The sequence below is a fragment of the Cryptomeria japonica genome, chromosome 3 (assembly GCF_030272615.1).
Source record: "Cryptomeria japonica chromosome 3, Sugi_1.0, whole genome shotgun sequence".
Lineage (NCBI taxonomy): Eukaryota > Viridiplantae > Streptophyta > Pinopsida > Cupressales > Cupressaceae > Cryptomeria > Cryptomeria japonica.
The window spans coordinates 899924234-899948789 of NC_081407.1; the positions used below are offsets into that span (position 1 = coordinate 899924234).

The 24556-nt window shown below is 36.3% G+C and overlaps 1 protein-coding gene across 1 annotated transcript; it reads left to right on the forward strand.

The window, feature by feature from the left end:
• LOC131066380 (elongator complex protein 3) lies at nt 1–24270 on the forward strand. Its single transcript, XM_058001133.2, has 9 exons — nt 1–801; nt 6563–6632; nt 6733–6905; nt 7112–7286; nt 7704–7870; nt 9511–9730; nt 11996–12100; nt 20914–21066; nt 23746–24270. Exons 1-9 carry the CDS (start codon nt 308–310, stop codon nt 23902–23904), a joined length of 1716 nt encoding a protein of 571 aa, XP_057857116.2. The 5' UTR covers nt 1–307; the 3' UTR covers nt 23905–24270.
• The last annotated feature ends 286 nt before the right edge of the window (nt 24271–24556 follow it).

Genomic DNA, 24556 nt, shown 5'->3' on the forward strand with positions numbered 1-24556 from the left:
CGTTTTAATATTGAAAACGATTGGAACTTAATACTTGCAACATAAATTTTGTAATTGACGGGATTTGTGAGACTTTCCATGGATGAAAACACATTACCTGAGCAAGCACCGATTTTTTTTCACTGGCACAGAAATTGCATCGTTTTCTGCTAGAGATTTTCTGAATCAGTTTCCAACTTCTTCTCCTAACGTTCAAATTTGTGTTAATAAATACAAATCTCGTGGAAAAACTTGGGAATTTAAGCACGGAGATCGGTTTCAATCGCTAGAAATCGAAACCTATATTGAGCTCTAAATCCTCGAAGATATGGCAGCGGTAGAAATAGAAACCATGGCAATACCAGTGCACGCCAAACCAAAGAAAAAACCCACGCCTGGTCGTGGCGGCGTGCTTTCGCACCAGTTAACAGAGGAAGAAGCGAGGGTTAGAGCCATAGCAGAAATAGTAGGAGCCATGGTGGAAGGATGCCGCAAGGGCGAGGACGTGGACCTCAACGCTGTGAAAGCGAATGCCTGCAGGCGCTACGGCTTATCCAGGGCACCGAAGTTGGTCGAAATGATTGCTGCTTTGCCAGAGAACGACAGGGCGATGGTGCTACCCAAGCTTAGGGCGAAGCCCGTGCGCACTGCTTCCGGCATTGCCGTTGTCGCCGTCATGTCGAAACCCCATCGCTGCCCTCACATTGCCACCACTGGAAATATTTGTGTTTACTGCCCCGGCGGACCTGATTCGGATTTCGAGTACAGCACGCAGTCTTACACGGGCTACGAGCCTACCAGTATGCGTGCCATTCGAGCCAGGTATGCTTTGTTTCCACAATTCAACATAAGCCCTAAATCCTTACCAGTTATATTTTTTGATAATTCAGATTGAACCCTAAACCCTAGCTAGGCATTCTTTTTGATAATTCAGATCAAACCCTAAACCTTGACCAGATATTTTTTCCTGTAAGGCATTATAACCCTGAAACCTGGCGCTAAACGTGCAATGGATTGGCAATTGCTTTTTTCAGTGAATATATATCAATGAGTTAAAGTAGTTAAAAAAATTAAACCGTAATTGAATTAGAAAGACCATCCCAATTCTTTTAACTCTTTTCCATTTAAAAGATAGCAAAATCATTGACTTAGATACTACGACCATGTACCTTTCCGTCTCATCGCACATTCTTAAGTGTGATGACCTAACTCCTGGCCTTGTTTTATATGAGTTGCTCATAATGATTTACACAAATTTTTACACTTGAGGACGTTTTCTCAGAATTGGATGCTGGGGCTCTGCCATTAAATCCCAGATTCTTTAACATTCGATCTCATTGCATTTAACCCTAAAATATAATCCGTAACCTATATTAATGGATTGTTAGGTGTGAATTTCAGTGAAATTTTATGGTTTTCTTATTTGGTTACAAGCTTATCAGCATACCTTCCACTTAAGCGAGATAGTCTATAACTTTTATCTTCATTGATCATTCTTGACCGATTTTGTTTGACTACCTTGGGCAAAAATGTCAAAAGAACAATGCTAATTTTAATTCAACCATTTGATTTGGAATGGGATGTGGTTGGAACTGTTTTGAACTTTTAAAAATATTCTTGTTCCTTCCTTTGGTAATTATCAAACATTTAAACTTAGTCCTTAATATCTTTTCTAATCTGCTTCCAAAAATACTTAATCCATATTTACCATGTTAGCATTTACATGGCATTAAGAGGGCAAACTGAAAGTGTAAATTGAGTTTGATTACATGGATAAAAATTGGGAAAATCATGGTCAATAAAAAATTTAAAAAGTTGCAAATATGAAAGAATAGGTAGTTATAAGAAAATGGTAGTGCTTTTTGAAAAAAAAGGGAAAAGAATGCACCAATGCGGTTTACAGAATAGTCCATGTTCTTTTCCTTGTTTTTTTAAAAACTTGCAGGTTTTGATCAAAAAGCCTGGTTAAACTTAAAATAGAGCAAGCCGGTTTCATCTAGTATATTTTGACAGCTGGTCAGCTTTTACTCATGATTAATCACATTCTTTTGATGTATTTTGCTTATATTATATGTTAATTTTAGCAATCAGATTAAACAGTAAACAACAGAAATCAAAATGCAATGAAGAACAAACACAAAACACACAGATACCCTAGGAAACCCTCCCTCTTGGAGGTGAAAAACCCAGCCACTAATCTCAGATCTTTACTGGGCAACACCAATTTAATTTACAATGAGCTTCACTCTTTAACAGCAACCTAATCACAGTTATACTTATAACCTAGGGCATGCTGAAATGATGAACTTATCTGCAATACAAAAGTTGTTGTCCCAGGGATGAAGTTTGCTGATCCTAGAATGGTGTTCACAGCCTTCAAGAATAGCACGCTGATCTTCAAATGATGACTGCTGCCACTTGAAACCAGTTCGCAGTCACTCAGTGGTGTTCGCTGTCTTCTAGATGATGGTTGCTGTGTGATGAACCCTTGCTGGTTCAACTCTTCAACTGCTGTAATTTGTAGATCTTCTTTGTAATTTTTAATTATTAAGGCGGTTTTTCAGAAATAGACAGAAGTTGCAGAAGAGGGTTTCTTTAATTTGCAACCATATTGAAATAATACATGAATTTAATCAACTGAAATAATGAATTAGAGAATTTAGAAGCATACCCGTAGGTCCTTAGCCAATTTATTGTAAATAAAGAATAAATCAGTAACTTACAAAGTTCTGATTTTTATTCTGGAACAATTCAGATCTGCTCTTATTTAGTACTAAGACACCCAAACAGTGGAAGATGGTGCCAATAAATGAGCAAGCTGTAAGTTTGGGAAAGAAGCCTCCAAACCTTAGAAGAATTAACAACCAAACAGTAAATAGGGAAACCTCCAACAAATCTATCTTGTAAGAAGCCAAATCTGCCCCAATTCAATTCAATTTGACTTCTGAATGAAGCCAGCCAAGCTGCAACAATTCGATTGATCTTTCACAATCTCAAAGCTACTGAATTCTGAAGAATGCACGCTCTCCAAAATAGGGTCCAAACCCTAGCCGCCATAGCCAAGTGCTCAGAAGGAAATGTCAAATGCTCAATATCAAAGAATGAGGTTTAATTTCCATCTTGGCTGCCTAAATACCCAAAAGGTGCGATTTTTGGCAATTAGGGATTTAAAAACTATAACTTGCTTTTAGGGTTTCGAACTTAACCCTAAAAGCAACGCCTAGCTTAGGAGATAATAAATTTTCACTTAAATAAATTTAAGTGATGCACTTTATGATTTTATATTAATATTTCATTAAAATATTAATTCCCTGTGGAACCACCTAAAAATTCATATCTCTCTCATTATTGCTCGGAAACTGAATCTGTTAGAAGCTAGGGCCACAGTTCGCCATGCCAATGAAAATAGGACCATGTCTATTTTTAGCAATTTTTCCCTAAAAAATAGGAAATCCTCATAAAGTGTTAGAAATTGATGAAACGAAGACCAGAACTGAACTCAACACTGAACTAGAACAAATAGACAGACCACTCCTCAAGATACTACATTATTGACCTCTTTATCCATACCCTGTTAGCCTACAAGGGTCCAAAAATAGGTTAACTCCTCAAACCCAAGTCCCTGACTAGTGAAAAATAAATTGAATGGATGATTCAATAATTGGATGATTACATTGAACGATATACACACGTATATATAGAGGTTACAAGACGATGTTCTATAATTAGAACATAACGTTAAAGTAAAAGATTAAAGAGCTAAAAGCTAAATTAAGCTTACAAGCTAATTAACTAAAAAGAAAAAGCTAAATGCTAAATAAAGCTTAAAAGCTAATTAACTAAAAAGCTAAATGACCATTAAACAAGGAACTAAATATAGGTGACTAAAATATAATTAAATATTCTAATACCCTCCCTTAATGGTCATTCTATCTACTAACTACCCTACAGAAGACACTGCAGGTCTTTTGATCACAAATGAAAAGAACACTCTGCTGTGGTGGAGACCCTCCCTGGATCTGAAAGTGTTAATGACCAAGAATACCAAAATCCATCCAACTTGACGTAGCCTTCACACGCAAATTAGAGATCTGGCACACACGAATTACTGAAGCCTGAAACAATGATTTTGAGGAAAAATCAGCAAACCCTTTTGCAAAAGAGTACCAACTCCAAAATTGACTGCAAGATACCACGGTTGCAAATGTTCGCCCTGGTAGGTGCGACCCAAACTGACTGCAACAAAGCACGATTTTGAGGAAAAAACCGTCAAACCCTGAAATAGGAACCCTTGAACAGAGAATTTACGATTTTGAGGAGAAAATTGAAAAACCAAGAAATCTGAGCTTACAAATCATCGTTTTTGTGGAAAAAAAGGGTAAAACCCAGATAACTAACATCTTACGCAAATATTGCGGATTACAGATGAGATAATTTTCAAGGGAAAATCTTGCGAACAATTTTTGAGGAAAAAATCGTTGAAACCCTCCCATGATTTTTTGTGGAAAAAATCAGAAAACCGACAGACAATTTTTCAGGAAAAAATCGTGAAAACCATGGGACCTGTAAGACAAGGTCTGGCCTAAATCAATCTGATCAAGGCAACGATATTCAGATATCGTGAACATGCACTATTTCCAGGTGTTGTGACAGTTGTTGAACTTTTGTCTGTGTTCCAACATGATGTTAGTCAAAGATGCCATCACAAAAATGGAGGTTGAACGAGGTCAACTTAGTGAAAGCATGAGACAAAATAATCTGATCCAAAAATCAGAATAGAAGCAGCTGCACAAAAAATCTGAAACCCTGGAGGAGAATTCTGGCACAAATTCCAAGGTGCAAATTTCAAGGTTTGGAAGAAACCTAGAAATTAAAATTTTTTGCACACTTAAAACAGCATAAATGGTGCCCCCCAAAAAAAGCAAAAATCCCAACGTCCACAGAAATAGCACAAATTGTGAACTGTTTTTAAATTCCAAGGCAAATTTGCTAGCACAAAATTCGAGACGCGGAAAATGAGGCACCCAAAAAAATTTGAGACTAACCCAGAAAAGCTCTTGAAAAACCCACCAAGAATTTGCAAGCAAAATAAAATTTCGACTTGAACTGAAGGGTCAAAACCCTAGTCGAAAATTGCAGAAACCCTAGGAAAATTTTCAATCTGCAAAAAAAAGTCCAAGTTGCAGGCCCAAAAATCTCCAGAACACTAAAAAAAACATGAACTGTTGCCCAGCACAAAGAAATTCGCCCACGAACCAAACACCCTCAAAAAGCCTTCAAAAAAGCAATTTCGTTTTTTTATAAAAAACAATAAAAAAATCTGGAAAATATTCCAGAAAGAAGGCCATGAATTTTTATAAAAAAATTCGCCAAACTTTAAAGAATCCCATCGATCTGCTCTGATACCATGAAAAATAAATTGAATGGATGATTCAATAATCGGATGATTACATTGAACGATATACACACGTAGATATAGAGGTTACAAGACGATGTTCTATAATTAGAACATAACGTTAAAGTAAAAGATTAAAGAGCTAAAAGCTAAATTAAGCTTAAAAGCTAATTAACTAAAAAGAAAAAGCTAAACGCTAAATAAAGCTTAAAAGCTAATTAACTAAAAAGCTAAATGACCATTAAACAAGGAACTAAATATAGGTGACTAAAATATAATTAAATATTCTAATAACTAGGATGGGGACATTATATGCTGTCTTCAAGAAGAATTCGCTGATCTCTTAGAAGGATTCGCTGTATACTTAGATGACTTGCAGATTAGAGAAGTAATTCGCTTGAGTGTGTTGTATCATACAATGATTGATAGCCTTGTATATATAGGAGACTTAGCCTTTTAATTCTCCCAAGTCGGCTTGCATGAAGAACATATTTAATTACAATTCAATGCTTTAAGGTTGGCGCCAAAACTGAAATAGCCCTCACGTTACAAGTGATTTTAATATAGGTCAGCTCCAACATGTTTTAATACAAGTTACATTCAATAGGTCTTGTCCTATCCACAAGTTACAATATATAGGTCTTGCCCAATATTCATAGCAAGCTATAATTTTTTTTTTTGATAGGTAATGGGCCGAAGCCGATAAGGTGTACATACCCTACCTCCTTGTGGGATTTGAACTTGTGACCTCATTTTCAAGAGCACAAATTCTCCACCACTAAGCCAACTAAGGTTGTACATAGCAAGCTATAATTACATGTAATCCGAACTTAGCTATAATTTCAATATTATACTCTAGATAGTCTTAAAGAAGCAAATGTAGCCAGCAAAATCCAAGGACTGATTTTAGCCAAGACCTTTCCTTTTGATCTAGATTTAAGCACAGGTAATAAGCAGTTGAGCTATGAACTACTCTTTATGTTGGACAAATTGTGTTGAATATATTCTTTAATTTGCCATATGTGGCCAAAGGGGGATGCCATTTGTCTGTTATGCTATCCTTGAATTCGAATCTTTAATGCATCTAATACATGTAATGCTGTAATTTTTAATGTCTTAAAGACTGCTTTCCTTTAATTGTTAACAAATAAGTTCTCATCATGTCTGGTTGTAATTTTGGGGCTACAGATATAATCCGTATGTTCAGGCAAGGGGTCGGATAGATCAACTGAAGCGATTAGGTCATAGTGTGGACAAGGTTAGCTTGTATCTTAATGCTGTTTTTAAAATGTCTTGTTTGCTTTTTCTTATTCATGTCTTTCATGTTTGAGTGGCCAGTGAGAAATTTATGCTTGCAGGTGGAGTTCATTTTGATGGGAGGTACTTTCATGTCTTTGCCAGCTGACTATCGTGATTATTTTATACGAAATCTCCATGATGCTTTATCTGGTCACACCTCATCAAATGTGGAGGAAGCTGTGCATTATTCAGAACATGGTGCTACCAAATGTATTGGCTTGACCATTGAAACGTAAGATTTTATTGGATGTAGAATATTCTGGTTTTATAATGAATAAAAATTTACAAAACCATTTGGGTGGTGGATATTCATACTTGAAGCTTTCCAAGGGCATTGATTATGCATGGGTTTTATCATGGCCTTAACCAGATCCCATCCATATATGGTTTGAATTAGTTTTACTATAATCATAATCTCTGTGTGGTTTCTGTTTTTAGGAGGCCTGATTACTGTCTTGGACCTCATCTACGACAAATGTTATCTTATGGATGCACACGACTGGAAATCGGAGTCCAGAGCACTTATGAGGATGTTGCCCGTGACACCAACAGGGGTCACACTGTAGCTGCAGTAACTGATTGCTTTTGCTTGGCCAAAGATGCTGGTTTCAAGGTGTTCTTCTGTCACTGTCTCTAGTGAATAGTCACTACAATCTAAGCAGCAAAAGAGTGTTATTATTTTTGCATTTTGCAGTGTTTGAGTAATATATGAAGGCTTGTTTATGGACTTGTACTTGAAGATTCCTTTCTTCTACAAGGCATTGAATGAGAAGCTCGTTTTTTCATTCTTTTCATGCGTTTGTAATCTTTGGCATTTTTAGAAATTTCATCAATAATTTTTCAGGGTATATTCAGCATGTCTGATCATAATCATTATGATTTTTATTCCCATTGGTTGGGTTTCATATGAATATCTAAATACCTTTGTACTAGGGGTTCATATAGAGGTTAGCATAAAATTATTGAATTTTCAAGTTGATAATAATTCATCTATAGCGGGTTGCTAAATCTGTATGTGTTTCCATAACAGGTGGTTGCACATATGATGCCCGACCTGCCAAATGTTGGTGTGGAGCGAGATATGGAGAGCTTCAGAGAGTTCTTTGAGAATCCTTCTTTCAGGGCTGATGGCCTTAAGATTTACCCTACTTTAGTGATTCGTGGAACTGGACTCTATGAACTCTGGAAAACTGGCAGGTGCTATTGTCATTTCCTGCTGTTCTATATTTCTTTTACTTGATGATAAATGTTTTTCAAGCAAAGCTATGAATATTTATTGGTAAAGAGGATTAAACAGAGTAATCGAAGGCATTAAAATAGCATATAAATTTAGCATGTGATAACTGGACACCAGTTTTACAAGGAGCACATGCCATTAACTTGACAATATTGTCTTTGGTCTTGGATATAGCACTGAAATTACTACTGAACCTCATTTAATGAGATTACTACTGAAATTACTACTGAACCTGAAATTCAATGCTTCTTGAGCAAGAGAATTTCAGGGTCAACAAATGCTTTAGAGAATGCTTTAATGAAGATGCTGATAAGGCCAGAGTTGTGAATTTTTCTAGTTGCTTCTGTTCAGTTGTGGTGGAACTTTTATTTGTGTTCTGTCAATTTGACACAATATCATGCTAGTCAAGGTTCCATCTCTTCTTTGTTTCATGGGAAGTAGCAATTCCTGTTCATGCTTATTGTGTCTACCAATTTGATAAATAATCACTCAAATATTTTAGAATCTGTGTCATACTATACTTCTTAAAGCCACTGTTATAATCAGAATGGTTTCATGAGTGACAGCCAAAGCTTACTCTTGACATTGAGACTAAATAAATACCAGCACTGCACTGTATGATACACATTCAGTTAGAACTGATGTGGATTGAGCCCCACTAAATGCATGTTAACAACCATCAACACTGCACAGGCTAATGAACACCTGTAACCAATAGATGATTGGGTCACACCAAATATCAATATCAAAGTGCCATGTGGGTTAGCAGATCCATGAAATGCGAAGTAATGGCTGGTAAGTTTTTAAGATTAATGACCAATTACTTATGTCAAATAAATAAAGAAAAGAAATTAGTTACTATTAAATAATGGAGGTATGACATGAGTTGTCATAAATCTGCAAAATCATAGAGGTCTGCTGCAGATTTGGATGTAATATTTATAGTTTGACTGGCACATTATAATTGCAATATGTCTAACTACACAAAAAACACAACTACGTTAAAAGATATACATGCGATTGGAGGCCAAACCCCTAAGACTGCTATCATTATGACCACCTAACCCAACATGAGCGATACCGTTTTCAACTACTCTTGATCTTGAATAATTTCTGTTTTTATATAAAGAGTTTCAACTTTCAAGTAAATATGACAACCGTTTTTTTTTCAAGCATGTGGAAAGTGTTAATAAATTATAATATTATACCTCCTCAACTATATGACCCTGCACAAGCAATTACATGTCTCTTGTGCATCCTTTATTCAATCATGCATTTGTTTTGACATTAGCATTTAGTAGCTTGGTGTTTAATCTTTGAGACATCGGTATATGAATCTTGGAATAAATGGATATGCAAATATGTTACCCATGTTTCTAGGCATACATTTAATCATGGGAATAGTTATATAACTACTAACATATCAGTTAAAAGATTACCTAGTTTTGAAGCAAAAAAAACTCAGCACTTCTGGTGTACTGTGCTTGCAATTTCTTACAATAAATAATAATCTTAATAGTAGGTACTGTTATGGGGCTTGATGTTCAGGAAAGAAAGGCCAAGTTAAATATTAATTTCAAACCACTGCATCAATGAACAGGTATCGGAATTACCCTCCAGAACAGCTTGTGGACATAATTGCAAGGGTGTTAGCTCTAGTACCACCTTGGACTCGGGTCTACCGTGTCCAAAGGGATATTCCAATGCCTCTTGTAACTTCTGGTGTAGAAAAGGGTAATCTTAGGGAATTAGCTTTGGCACGTATGGATGACTTGGGATTGAAATGCCGCGATGTTAGAACTCGTGAGGCTGGTATTCAGGTAATTTATGCAGCTTACTTTTCAGGGACAATTTGTAATTGAGATGTTTTTATTTTAAAATACGGTACTTTTTTTTTTTTGATAAATAGATAGCTGGGAAGGGCCAGCTCCCATTCAATTACTAAAAAAGAGTAGAGTTTACAGAAAATGTTGATCCAGCCATTAAGGCGACCACCATCCCAAGACTATTACAAAAGAAACCCAGAAGTCATACTATTGTTTACAAATAAACCAATCTGATGACTGTGATCAATCCCAGGAAAAGTACCAGTCATAGCTCTCTGCTATCCCCTGCCGTCCATGCTTGTTTAGCCAGCCCATCTGCAACATTATTTCCTTCACGGTAGATATGGTCGATTTTGAAGTCTTCCAGCATCCCAACCAGTCTCAGTATACAGCTTACCCATTTGTTGAGTCTCCAGTCCTGAGCTTTTTTCAATCTAATTGCGTTGACCACGATCAGGGAGTCACCTTCCAAGTGGACTTTCCGGAGTCCAAGTTGAAGGGACAGCTCCAAACCTTTGGTTGCAGCCCAAAATTCTGCCCTGTTGTCGGAGCCCAGGCCAATGTATTCCTAATGTTCAACCAGAGCGACTCCATGCTCGTCTCTAATAACAATCCCAATGCCACTAGGCCCTGGGTTACCACGAGTGGGTCCATCGAAATTGGGTTTTACCCAGCCTGCATCAGGAGCCGTCCATTGGGTGTTGGCACGAGCTTTCGCCTTATCTTCTGAATTCGCGATTCCAGTGAGCTGTGGGACAATGAATCCTGGGAACACCTGGGATATGTTGTCATCCCAGAGTGAGAAAGTATTCCCTTTGCTGTTCCTAGCCGCAGAGTTTACTAGTTCGGTGATTGAGGCTTCAATTTTCTTAATGAGCTGTTCCCTGGGCAGAGCTTCATTCCTAAAGATACGATTGTTGCATTCCTTCCACAGTTCCCACACAATCATAGATGGAGCAACTTGCCAGAGGCTTTTAAAAACGCCTTTACGAAGACGAGCAGGCCACATGAAGAACCACTCCTCCAAAGTTCTTGGTTTGGGAGTGTACCAATTGAGTTTATGTAGGAAAGTATTCCAGCTGTATTCCGCATAGGGGCACCATAGGAGGACATGATTCGCATCCTCATCTTGCTGTTTGCACAAAGGGCAGCGCCCCGGGCCAATGATACCAATCTTGTTAAGTCTGTCCTGAGTCAGAACGCGACCCTGAATAGCAAGCCAAGCAAATGCCCCCGTTCGCAGCGAGCAATCTCTGCCCCATAACAGATCTTTAGGCCATAGAGGTGTGACATCCACCAGTTCAAGAGTCTTATATCCAAACTTTACCTTGTAATCCCCTTCTTGAGAAGTACCCCACCTTATGTTGTCTTTTTTGTTATCCCAAATGAAGCTGCGAGAGTCGAGGATTTCTTTTAATTTTACCTTTTGCTCAGCCGGAACAGGTATATCGTCCAATGAGTGCCACCTCCATTTTTGCACGCTATTATCTACAACCATACTTCCATAATCTGCTATCTTCTTGCCCCACCGCCTAGTGGTTTCGACCCTTATGATGTCCATGTCCTCCATAGTCTTGAGAGCTGGAAAACCTTCCCAGGAGTTCTCCCAGAATTGAGACCCAGTAGGGGGGGGGTCCAGAGTATTTAGAATCCTAATTGGGTCCAAAGAGTCCAGGTACATCCTGCACATGATCTGAACCCATTTTCTGTTCCCATCCTTATAGATGCTCCAGACAAGATTGGCGCCCATAGCCAGGTTCATGTTGTGCAACTCTCTGATACCCGCCCATTTAGCATTGAGGGGTTTACATATGTTGTCCCAGGCAAGAAGTGGAATCTTGTTCTGGTCTTCCGGTCCATTCCACATAAATCATCTCATGATTTCAACTAGCCCATCCTGCACTGCCTTGGGAAGTTTCATGCAAGACATGGAGTAAATGGGAATAGCTGATAAGACTGTATTGATTAGGAGGATCCTACCTGCCGATGAAAGCCATTTGCCTTTCCATAAGTCCATCTTTTTCTTGCAATTGTAAATAAGGCTGTCCCAATAGCTGCTCTTATTGACTCCCCCGAATAGTGGCATACCAAGTAATCTTCCAGGGAAGATGGCTATCCTTAGATCCAAAGTTCTGGCTATATCAATTTGGTATTCTTATATATAATACTGCATTAACGATTAATGTAATCCACTGGATGTTTTTTAGTACTTATTATATATAGTACTGCATCAATGTAATTCACTGGATGTTTTATCAGGATATTCATCATAAAATAAGACCAGAGGAAGTAGAGCTTGTACGCTGTGACTATGCTGCAAATGAAGGCTGGGAAACATTCCTTTCATATGAGGATATACGGCAGGTAATTTTGTTAAGATTGTAAGTCATTTTATATTTTTTCATTTCGAGCAAGGTCAGTTACTAAGCATCAAAGAAATTGACAAACTCAATGTACAAATATTCCATCCCAGACTCAATTGCTTTGCAGATTGTTAAGATCCTAGGGTTTTTAAAAAAAATCTGACTTAACTGATTCAAATTAAGCCTCTATTGATGCCCTAAAAAATATTATGCCTCTATTGCTGCCTTTTTCTCTTGTGCCTTTTCATGATTGCATGGTGGAAATTTCAGTCTGGAGGAGACAGGAGGCTATGCTCAACCTCCCTTCTTGCCGTTTCTTCCAAGTATTTAGGACAAATTAGATGGTGCAGTCTTTTTTTGGGTATATTTATAGGTGTACTGCTGCAAAGTGTGGAACCCCATGTCTTTTAGGTGGTTTCAGCAGGTTGTCGTATGTTTTATCCAAATAGGATCATTACTAAACCATTTTGTGTATCCTTGGGAGGAGTATTGAGGTGTATTTGCAACATTGTGGTTTCTTGGATCCCCTTAGGCTTGGGGGTGGCTAAGGTCAAAAGTGTAATGATGCCCAATGGTTGGGAGGTGAACACTCTTCATTCATGGCAGTTTGAGTGGAGTTTCTTCTTACTCTTTGCAGGGTGAAGAAGATTACAGTTTAAATATGTTGTTATTCAGTAGTTTCTGCTTTACGTCATAAAGAAATGCTGTGTAATCAAATTGAATGTTCAGTTCATATGAATTATGTGAATTATAGTAGCAAAACTGTACCTTTGGAATAACTTTCCAAACCAAAAGATATCAGGAAAAAAATTGGTATCGAAATAATGCAGAAGAAAAGAGAAAAATTGGTGTATTTTATATTTAAAGGCAATGTAATTTCATAGAGATAGAGAGTGAGGGGAAATTAGAGTTGACACCATGAATTTTGAAAATAATTTTCATATTGTTGATTGCATTGCACAATGCATAGTACATTAATACATAGTAATATTTGACAAGTATAATTGATAAAAAAAAATAGTATTTTGTGAAACTAGAGTTTACTCTGAATTTTGAAATAAGGTTTGTTTACATAATTTTCAGAATCCAGATTGTTGATTGCATTGCACAATGAATAGTACATTAATTACATGGTAATATACTACAAGTATTTAGTACCTCATTTTCAGATCGCTGAATAACTGCCTTTCTGTTTATACTTCTTGAACTCTTTTAGTATAAATATTTCAAGCTTTTGTAAATGTTTACACAGACTGTTTCAAGGAGAACATAAATCATGACTTGCAGATTTTAGTGTAAACTGTGGTATTATTTTAAGAAATTGCTGATATTAACACAATTAATGGCATAGAAAGTTTATAGCCTTGTTATAGTTAGAAATTCAATTTTGTAAACAATTCATTAATCTGATGTCATCTAACTTGACAGTAAGAAATTTGCGAGAGTCATAAAGTTTTTTTATTTGACAAGCATCTTCCATACTAAATTCCAAGTCTGGTATCAATACAAAAATTGTAAACCATCAATCTCAATCTTGAAGTAATGGCAAATGAATGTTTGTTAGTTTTAGCTGAAAACATCAGTACTACTGATTGTAACTTGTAAAAAAGGCAGAGGCTGTCAATTGAGCAGTGATTTAGAAGAAGTTGTTAGTTTATTGGCTTGAAAATTTTCATATCAGGAATACGAGTAAAGGCACACTGAGATGTTCCAGCTGAGGAAGGTTGCCATCATAAACTCCATATTTGTTTTGATTGGAGTCATCTCAAATAAATTTTAAAGCCAATGAGGATGAGGTTAGCTGTGACAAAGGTGGGCATTAGTGATGGCAGGGAAAGGTGGATGATGGTTAATGTGGCAGCATTGTGGGGAAGAAGGGCATAGTCATGGTGCTTGATGCATATGAACATGTGCAGGTTGTGGAGACCAAAATGAGTTCTGAAATCGGAAAAGATACTAAAAATGACCCCAAAAAATGCTATATATAACCAAAAAAATGTGCCCAATTCGAAAAATAATGAAAAACTGGAATAATTTTCCAGAAAATAGGAATATTTCATTGATTGCTGAGTTTAATATGATTTTATGTAGTAAAATTGGGAAACTTTTTTACACTGCATAAAAGACCAACTAAATGCATACATAATACACACCTAGAAATAACCATAAATGCTATAACAATATTTTTTATGTATTTTTTTATATTTTAGTCAATCACACATACAACTTGAAATTTAATGTTCTAATACACAATATAAATCCTGAATATCTCTGATGTTACAAGGTCACTCTGAATCTTGATCTCCGTGAGGGTTTCTGTCCCCATGGCGGTCTGTGATATCTGCTCCTTGATGGTTTCCCTCCTCAAAATTGTCTGATTGTCACATCTGAAGTTTGCTATCTCCAAGTGCCATAGCTTATGCAAACAGCATCACATTCGTGGTGATGAAATTGATTTTTGTTTTTAAATTTCAGTAGTGCCTTTTCGGTTTTTCTCCCAACACTTTGTACACTCCATGCTCCTTGCGTATGCTAATCATAGGCAATATAACTGACAAACCCATCTCTAACTTGATGGCAAAATCAAACTTAAGTGGTGAACTGAAACTGAAAATGTAAACTCAAACTAAATCGATTACTCTTAGGTGTGAGACAAAGTCAGCCACTTTATTCCATTAATTATTTCTTCTTAATTGACAGTAATTGCAGTTCTACTTCTACCTATCTGCTACTCCTATGTTGATAGTTCACTCACTAAATGTCTGTGGATTAGAGAACTGGTCCCCTTGCACCATGAATGTCACAATGGAGCATTACAAATCCTACCTCCCAAATTTACTTAGCCTCAAACAAGACAAAGCTGGGTGATCTAAAATGTCAGCCGACTCCTTCTAGTGATGGAAGGCCTATGGTGCTAGATACTTTACCCTCCTCTACACTCTATGCCTCATACACAACTCAGGCTGTCCCTCATCATTGGGGAACACCTCAATTAGATATACTTGTCCCTTTCCCAAGCATCAATGTGTCAGGCCCCAAGACTCGTTGCCGCTGAAACATGACATCTTGTTGCATGTTATGCCATCCAACTATTGACTTATAAAGGTGGAGCATGTTGATGTTTTTTTTAGCACAATCGAACACACAATAAAATACCAAGGTATCTTATCCTCTCTTGAACAAAGTCTCTCAAATGCTATGCTTTACGATCAACTGAGACAACTCCAAGGTTTCTACTGTCAGGTCTTGACTTGTGGATAAGCTTAATGTTTAATGTGATTGTTGTTAATCCAAGGTGCCTTGAGCATTGAAATATTCTTGCCTCTGATTTTAACGGGGATTGTGACTTTGATTTGTTTTTGTCTTATTCTTTTTTTTTTTTTTTTTATATCATGTGAGTTCAATGCATGCAAGAATTGGGATTTGCAATGAAGGATTAAGCACGATATCAAACAATTACACTAACAATCTCCTGATTTTATTGCTAGAGTAGACGATTCTGAAACTTATTCCAGGTTACAATGCTGTTGCAATTGATTGGAAGTGTTCAGCTACACACCAATTAATCATAGCCTGATCGCACCCAGAAGTGTCTTTTACTGAACTGCTCCTTCTAGCTGGCGGGTGGATTGTATTTGCAGAAAATGGGTGCTTGTGATTGAGTCCCTTTAACCAGGTTACAATTCCCAGCAGACTGTGATACCTCTAAATCGCTCAATAAATCATCTTCAACACATGCGATATGCATTCAGAGCAGATTAATGGCTTTGGGGTACTGAAAAAGCTGTTACTGCAGACCTGGCTCTATGTCCAGAGCTGCCTTACAGGGGTTTCGTCCTGTACAATGGTCTCCATTTGCAGAGCGCCAAAATCAGAAAATAAGTTTGATGCAATAATAATCCTCTTAAAAATCAACCTCTCCTTAAATAATAACTTCAGCAAAAGGCATCGATCCATCTAGAAACCTCCTTAATAGACTTGGGCACAATATCCAATGTTGTGTAAATTATTAAATTGACCCCCATAATGATTCGCCTAGGTGAAACAACCTAATGACTTAAAATGGCCCCAAGTTAAGTTATATCGATGAGTTATAATTTTTGATCTCCAATCATTAGCTTTTTGGGGTAAGTCATTAATTATTTATTTATCCCCTTTATTAATTGATTAATTCTAGGTCCGAGAATACTTAATCAAGTGGAAGAATCAATTTCATACAATTCACTAGGGCTGCTTTCTAGGGTTCATTTGTACTAAAGTTTTGATCTTCAAGGCTTCATTCGTACTAACTCTTCTTGTTAAGCTCTTGTCCAATCTTCGCATTAAAACCCCAAATTTGACCTATGCTGTGGGATTGCATTGTCTATCTTACCTTGAAAGCAATCTCAATGACTCTTTTTCCTCATTTTGACCTAGACCAGTTCAACCCTCCACTTCACCCTTTTAACCCTAAAGACTCTTGTCTTGCAATTATGACTTAAAGCAAAAACTCTGATTTTGGAGCCTCACCTAGGCTGTAAGCTACCTTACCAATTGACTCATGCTGCTGGAAAGCGGAAAAAAAGGGGTCCTCATCTTTGATGGGGTGATGTGTTAAATGGTCACGATAGGGTCAATCTTGTCATGTCCCCTTTTTGGATAAATTTTTATGACCTGAAAGCCCATTTCCCATTTCCCATTTACCATTTCCGGTTGGCTTAAGGTAGTAACTTTATATAATTTTGAGTTATACTTCTAATATTTTACACAGTGTGACTACTTGAACAGTTACAATGAAGAGGGTGACTGGAGCATGAGGCCTTTGTAAATCAAATAATTTTTTATTTTAGTTCTCTTAAGTTCCCTTGGAAAAGACACTTGAAGAATTTGAAAAGGCATCTTTTGAAGGGAAAGGAGAGTTGAGAGTTCTATATGAGCCAGGCAACAGAACAAAGGAGGCATGCTTTTGATATCAATCCAAATTCTTTCCAAATAGATTGAGCATCATATTCATTTGTTGTACTAAGTACGGAAATCCTCTGCTAGAGATTGGAGGATGAAATTCACTGATTTTCAAATACTGAATTGGTGGTCAGGAGCCCCTGATTCAGAGTTGCAGTGATCTCATCTAGAGATTGCATTCAGGCAATTGGATACATGGCAAAAAGATTTTGATGCTATATTTTTATATACTGAATCTGTATTTTGAGACAATCTTTGATGATTCTGACAGTTTTGAGGGTTGCTTGTATAGAGCAATTTATGATTTGAATTAAGACTATTATATGCATCATTTGCCACGGTTGCTTGTATAGGGCTAATCTATGATTATTGTGATGGCTGCATGCATAGGGCTGATGTGTGATTTTTGTTGCAACAGCTTGTTGAGGGTCAATACTGGATATTTAGACTGCATCAAATGCTTGTATAGAATTGATTATCATTGAAAAGATTGTGTTGCAAGGTAACTAGTATAGTGCCATTATTTGGTAATTGTTGGGTGGCTAGCATAACCCATTATTTTGTAACTGCTGGGTGGCTAGAATAGCGTCAATCTGGTGTAGTGGTATTGGTTCGGCTGAGTGCAATGGCTGAGTCTATTGGAACAGATTGTCATTTGTTATCTGTGGTGGACCATTATATATTGTGATTTCTTCTGATCTTTTGTTGGAATTGCTCAATTGTGTATGTGGATGAAGGTTTAAGTTTGAAGTCAATTGTATATCATTTCATTTGTTTTGTGCCGCTCCTTCAGGGCCAAACTCTGTCATCTTGTTTTCAGTATGCAATAATTGTGTGGATGATTCCAAAAGGACCAAAAAACAATAATAACAATTAATAATCTTTGCTGCTATCATCCAGGAATATTGGCAAATCCATTGCATCTTGTTGGTCCATGGTGAAGGAATAAGTATCTATTTGCAAAACAAGCTGATTATTCAATGATTGATTTTAAGATTGAGTGGCTTGCCACCAGTACTCATAACTGGATTCAATCTGATCATAACCCATTATTCTAAATTGTGGTGTAATTCATTCACTATATGGTCTCACCTCGCTCATCTTGGGATTTAGGTGATCAAAAGTTGTTGAAATTTTGTGAAGTAAATAAAATTTGATCAAATAATAGAAATTATTCTGGGATATTACAGGTCTCTTGGTGGGTCAAGAGGTTGCAGCCCTCAATCTTTGTGGAAAAGGTTTGTGTGGAGTTTTTGTTGTTGCTGTGGTTAGTCTCTTGGAAGATCTACTAGGTGTAGGGATCTCTAAAGTCTAATGTCAAGGATTTAGAGGGTGGGGAGATAAGGTTGTTTGATGGTTCCAGTGTCAAGGTGCTTTTGGTGGTTACCTACAATGAATATGGGTCAAGGGTCTTAATTAGACCTTTGAAGGGCTCTAGAATTCAGCCACATGCACATCTGGTGAGCCTTGGTGTTGTAGTTGTGTCAACTCCGCAAAACATTCCTCTAGGTCTTCCCTCTCATATCTGTTGGTTAACCTCACGCAAAACTCCTCATGGGTGCTGATAAGGCTATGCTATGGAGTGACTAGCCTGTGACACCAGCATTCATATACATCTATTTGTGAGAAGTAGGTATTTAGCTTTTAGATCCAAGCTTGGGCTAAAGCTTTGTTGGATCCATTAAATGAGGGGACTGCGACCTTCCCCAATCTACAATGCAAATCTTTGCAAGGTTTGCGCTGGGTGGCTTTACTTTCATTCTTGTTTTTGGTTTTTGACTATGATATGCAAAAATCTCAAATGAGATGTTTGCTTGAAACTCAGCACTCTTTGCTTCATATTCAACATGGAGAGTATCCAAGTCAACCTCCTGTTGGTTGTCCATATCCCCTTCCTGTGGCATGGCTTTTTTCTATAAGAAATGACTCAGCAGTTTGGTACCTGTACAAGTGACTAATTAAAATGGTGTGTTCTGGTTTACGGCTGAAGATGAATATCCTCCTTGTGCACCATGTCCTAGAGGCATGGTTTGGTTTCTTGGTTGCCTTATCTTGAATAATCTGGACAAAGAGATCAATGAGATGTTGCTGCCCGTGCTTCAAGTATCTATATGTTGTTGACATGCAGTATTGATATTTAATGTAAAAAAAATATTTATATCTCCTTCAGGCTGGCCAGGTCTTAGCTCTGATACCACTTTAAAGATCTCAATAAAATACATACATAATAGCAATTTTTTTTATTATATTCAAATACACATACAACCTGTAATCTTCCAGTTTGATACAACTTATGAATCTGAGCATACAAGTCTGGTATACGTGCAAATCTGAACAATCTAATGTTTGAGAGTTATTCTACATCTTGACCTGCTCCTTGAGGTTTGTCTCCACATTGGTCTGATATTTACTTCTTGAGGGTTTGTGTCCTCCACATGGTCTGATTGTCATGTCCATAAGAGAAGGCTTATCTTTCATGAAGAGAGCACAGCTATTTATAGATCGAGAAATTTATTACTGCAATTTCTGCATTAATTTTATAACTACCATATTAATGACAGTACGACATTTTCATTAAAGTGCTGCAACGACTACAACAAGCCTATTTAATGAACTACACCTAATGATCTAATTGATTACATACTAGTGTAAACATACATTTTATTGCATTATAATTCTAATATATGCTATAATATGTAAGATCCCCTAACAAATCTTTCCAAAAATTTCACTTTATCTTCTCAATAATTTTGTCAAACAATTTTATATATGTCAAAGTTGGATGTTGCTCAGAATAAAAGGCGCAATGCAAGAAATAGAAATAACCATTAACCATATTCCTTTCAATAATACGGGAATATGTAAAACTGAGTTGATTTTTAGATATGCCAATCTGGAACAGAGTTTGCTGCAATCCGAAAATAAACATTGTGCACCTTATAATCTAAGTTTAGCTCTTACTCTTGAAATTGTAGAAACTTTTGATTTTCAATATTTCAAAATCTGGAAATTTGAAATTTCACTGAACTCCAACAGTTAAAACTAATGCAAAATCTTATTTGACTCCACTGATCACCAGCTAGGGAGGAATCTTTCACCCGTGGAACTGATCTTCCCAAGAGGGTTTGTGTTTTCAAGAGGCTGAGATGGAATAAGTTCCAATCTCCAGAACTATGAAGGTTTCAATCCAAGATAAAGAATAAACTCAACATGCTTCAAATGGGCCTCTCACTGCTCTTTTATAACTCTTTGAGAAACTCTTCGAATTCTTCTCTTCACATTCCCTCTCTTTTACATATTTTCTTTTCTTTTTAATTTACAACTTCAACTTGGAAAATACTAAAGTGGTCCATTAACATAATTTTATAATGACCTTATTAATAATTAAAACACAATTTTAATTATTTAATTATATTTCTAGGCCAAATAAAGGGGACATTACATGATACACTCTAATAAATGGCTTATTCTTGTTGATATGATATTTACTTCTTTTTCTGTCAACTAACTAGTCTGTCTGTAGGTCCTTTCCCAATGATTTTGAATACAGTAAGCCTAATGGACTACTTTGATGCGCTATATCAACTATACTCTATAAGCAATACACTTAACATGAAAAGTCTTTTGGATTGGAATATCTCTCCCTAACAACAGATGTCTTGATGTTTGCTAGATTCTTTTTTTGTATAGTATATGGCTGTATACGAATTTTACTGAGTGGTATATTTTCCTTTAGATGATTATTTTGCAGACATACTGTTCTGTAGTATACAGTTTTGGTGTACCTTAGGACACTGCTATATATGATATCAAACTTGTGTTTTATATGTTGTTTCTTCTTATTAAATTTTGGTACTCTAAATATATTTACAGGATATTTTAGTTGGTTTATTGCGCTTGAGAAAATGTGGCTGCAATACAATGTGCCCGGAGCTAAAGGGTAGGTGCTCGATTGTTCGTGAACTTCATGTTTATGGGACTGCTGTGCCAGTTCATGGACGTGAGGCTGACAAATTGCAACATCAGGTACATTCTTTATGGTGTCTCAGATCCTTTTTTGTCAAATTGAAGCTCTACCATTTTGTCCAGTAATGTGTTTTAACAATGTTATGATTTCTGGAATTTCACAAGGAGTATGTTGTGAATAGGATAAAAAATTGTATAGAAATATGCAGTAACAGATGATTTTATGACTCCCATTGCTCCATAATTTGTAGAAGTGTATAAAATTTTAAATAGATAGGATGCAAAATGAGAATCATGAGATGGATAAAATAACGGTAAATAGCAAAGAGAACACGTGTTTGGTATTCAAAGATAGAAATTATGAGTTGTCTTGACATCAATTTTTTCTGGTTAATTGTCAGCATTGCAATTAGGGCCTGATGTCATATTACAAATGACAATGCCATTAGAAAATGTCAAAATAAGTTAAAATGGCTAAAGCAGTTAACCTGAATGGCTTCTTTTAAAATTGAAGAACTATTCAAGGTTAATAGTGGAATTTGAATTATGTCTCTCATGATTGGCATCTCAGAATTGTAAGTTGCTTCTAAGTTTCTAACAAAATAAACAATTTTACATCCTGCAAAATTTTATAGAAGTGAGCAATGATATTTCCCCTTGTGCAATAAATCATGCCTGTCACACAATCACTTTGGAAAAAAATCTAGATATGAACTGTTAAAGGACTACATTTTATGAAGTAAAATGGGATGTCTACTCAATGGAATGAAGCTGCAAGATATTTTTTAAGAAATTGGAGATGTTAGTTGAGGAACAAATGTGACGATTGTCTGTTTTAAGCCGACAACAGCTTACCTTATCCTTTTATCAGAATAAGGTCGAGTCCCTTACAGTACGCGTTCGTACTTTGTATTACAATTTTCTTAAACTTTTCCGGTCAACTTTACAATGGATGAAACAATTGGAAACTTTTCTCCTCTGCAGACTTAACATTTCTATTTGTCAAACACTAGTATGTGAAATTTTGCAGACATGTTATTTCTGTGCTGGCAAGTAGAGTTTAATCTAAAATCTAAATGCATATTGAATTCTTTTCTTGGTATTTCAAAGCTGCTGGACATTGATACACTAGCAGTTGTTAAGTTTCAAATTTATTTTTCTATTGCATTACTGTTCATAATATGAAAAGCTTCTTTGTTTTCCTCAGTAACAAATTTGTAAGATCTGTACTGGTATCACTCATGCAATCAAGCATCACATGCCTGTTGCCAAATGCTAACTATCTATTGACATTGAAATTTTATTCTGGTTTAGGTTAGGTTTGAGAATCAATATCAGGTGTTTTCCCATTGTTATGTTAGGTCAGATCTGGACCTTATCTGGGACATTTCTGGACAAGTCCTGGCAGACACCAGCAAGGCATCCGTTGGCAATATAAAGTATAGATAAAACCATTAAAGGTCATATAATATTTAAAATAATTTCTTTGTTGTCCATAATATTTGTGCTTGGGAATCAACTGCAGATATTTGTCCTTTGTGAAATTGCTAGGCGAGAACCAGACCTTACCTGTTGGTCTGGACAACTCTTGACAGCCACTAAAAAGGCATTTGTTGCCAAAAAAAGATGGATAATATTTTTAAAGGTTAAGTTACTGGTTCTTGTTTGGATATGCTGATACGGCAGATATTTTTTCAGGGATGGTTTTTTTTTTGGTTTGTACATCGAAAAATCAAAAAACATATAAAAGTTTATTATATTAGACATATTTGCAGTCTAAAAAGTTAAGAACAGGAATTAAGCTGAGAACACCAAATAGCATCATATAATAGACAAAACCACCTTTTCATTCCGCTGAAACACAAACCATTAATATCATTTAATAGTAAATACCATAAATACTCAATAAGAAATAACACCATTAAATAAAATTATAAATGTAACCCATGATATGCAGTAGACACTTTAAAGTTGGCAAGTAGTGTTTATGTTGTTTTTATCAACGTGAAGCTAGTAATTATTGCTTTTACAGAGAAATGCAGCAGGCAATACTCCAAGACTTTACTGTAACAAGACAAGCCATAAAAAAATCACTCGACAACTCTACAAATCTCCAAAATTTTAAAAATTACAAACTTAATGCTGTTCAAGAATAAATGGGTTGCAAGGGCATTGAGTGGTAAGCTGTTCAAGAGTAAATGGGTTGCAGGGGCATTGAGCGGTAAGCTGTTTAAGAGAAATTTGTTTTTGTTCTCCCATTGAAGTTATAGAGATATGGTGTGGTCTTGACTATTTTCTGAAATCCTAAATTCTATCCTGCCATTTCCTCAAATTGTGCACTTATATGGCCTTACTTTGTGTACTATTGTTATTCCAAATACTTTTATTTACCCAAAATGAGTGCTGTTATTAATTATTTTATGGAGAATGCTTAATCTGTATTTAACTTTCAGTAAGTGTATAAGATACCTGGTTCGAGGAAAGCGCATATATGATATTACAAAGGAAGGAATGGAAAGAAGAAATTAAAATCTAATAAATTGCTTTGAGTAGGACCAGTGGATATTTTATGCTTTCATTTTGTGGTTCCTGGTAATGGAGTATTTTGGTTCCATATAATGGTCAACGTTTTTGCAGCTATCATAGTTTACCATTCATTCTGTATTGTTATTAGTTTAACATACTTGTAACATCAGATTTTTTTTTATATTAATGCTATGCCTTTGGAACTTTAAACAGGGTTATGGGACACTTCTTATGGAAGAAGCTGAGAGGATTTCACGGAAAGAACATAGATCAACAAAACTAGCTGTGATATCAGGTGTAGGAACAAGACATTATTATCGAAAGCTTGGTTACGAGCTTGAAGGCCCGTACATGGTAAAATGTCTTAACTAATAGGTTACAAGGATTCAATCTGTACCATATTCTCAGTTACGATTTGTTAGGAGCAATCTACTATGCTCAGGCATGGAGCACTACCTTGTTAAGTGCTTTAATCATTTTTGTGTACTGTTCCAATTAAGCGCATGGCCAGTTATAGTACTAGGAACAGCCAATAATTTGCTGGGCTGCAAGTTGTAATTGTATCAAAAAAGTTACACAATCTCGGTTTCTGGCACTGGTGGTCTTTTTTGCTTAAATATCTCTTGTAATATGTCTGGTTATTCGGTGGCTTTTAGTGTCATTTAATTTTCAATTTGTTTATAATTAATGTATTCAGAACGTTTTTTGGATAAATAATAGATTTCACATTTTCATGTTTGTTTAAATTCTTAAGTTGTCTTAAATTTGAGGCTGATTTCCAATTGGTTCAGCAGGGTTATCTTTAAACATTCTATGTGCAATTTTTTCTGTACTCCCACTTATAATGCTACAGGGTGATTTAATTGTTAATTTCTTGAGGTTCCTGCAATGATTTTTGCACTCAAATTGCATATGGAATTGCTCATAGTGAAAATTTATTATTGTCACCATTCCACTTCCTTGGGTTTTTCATGTTGTCTTGGGACTGTAGGGATGTGGGTGAACATTTATAATGCTTGGACTT

Coding starts and splice junctions, on each gene's coding strand:
- LOC131066380 (XM_058001133.2), top strand. CDS start 308: ATGGCAGCGGTAGAAATAGAAACCATGGCAATACCAGTGCACGCCAAA. Junction 9,731..11,995: donor CTCGTGAGGCTGGTATTCAG/GTAATTTATGCA, acceptor ATGTTTTATCAG/GATATTCATCATAAAATAAG. Junction 12,101..20,913: donor CATATGAGGATATACGGCAG/GTAATTTTGTTA, acceptor ATATATTTACAG/GATATTTTAGTTGGTTTATT.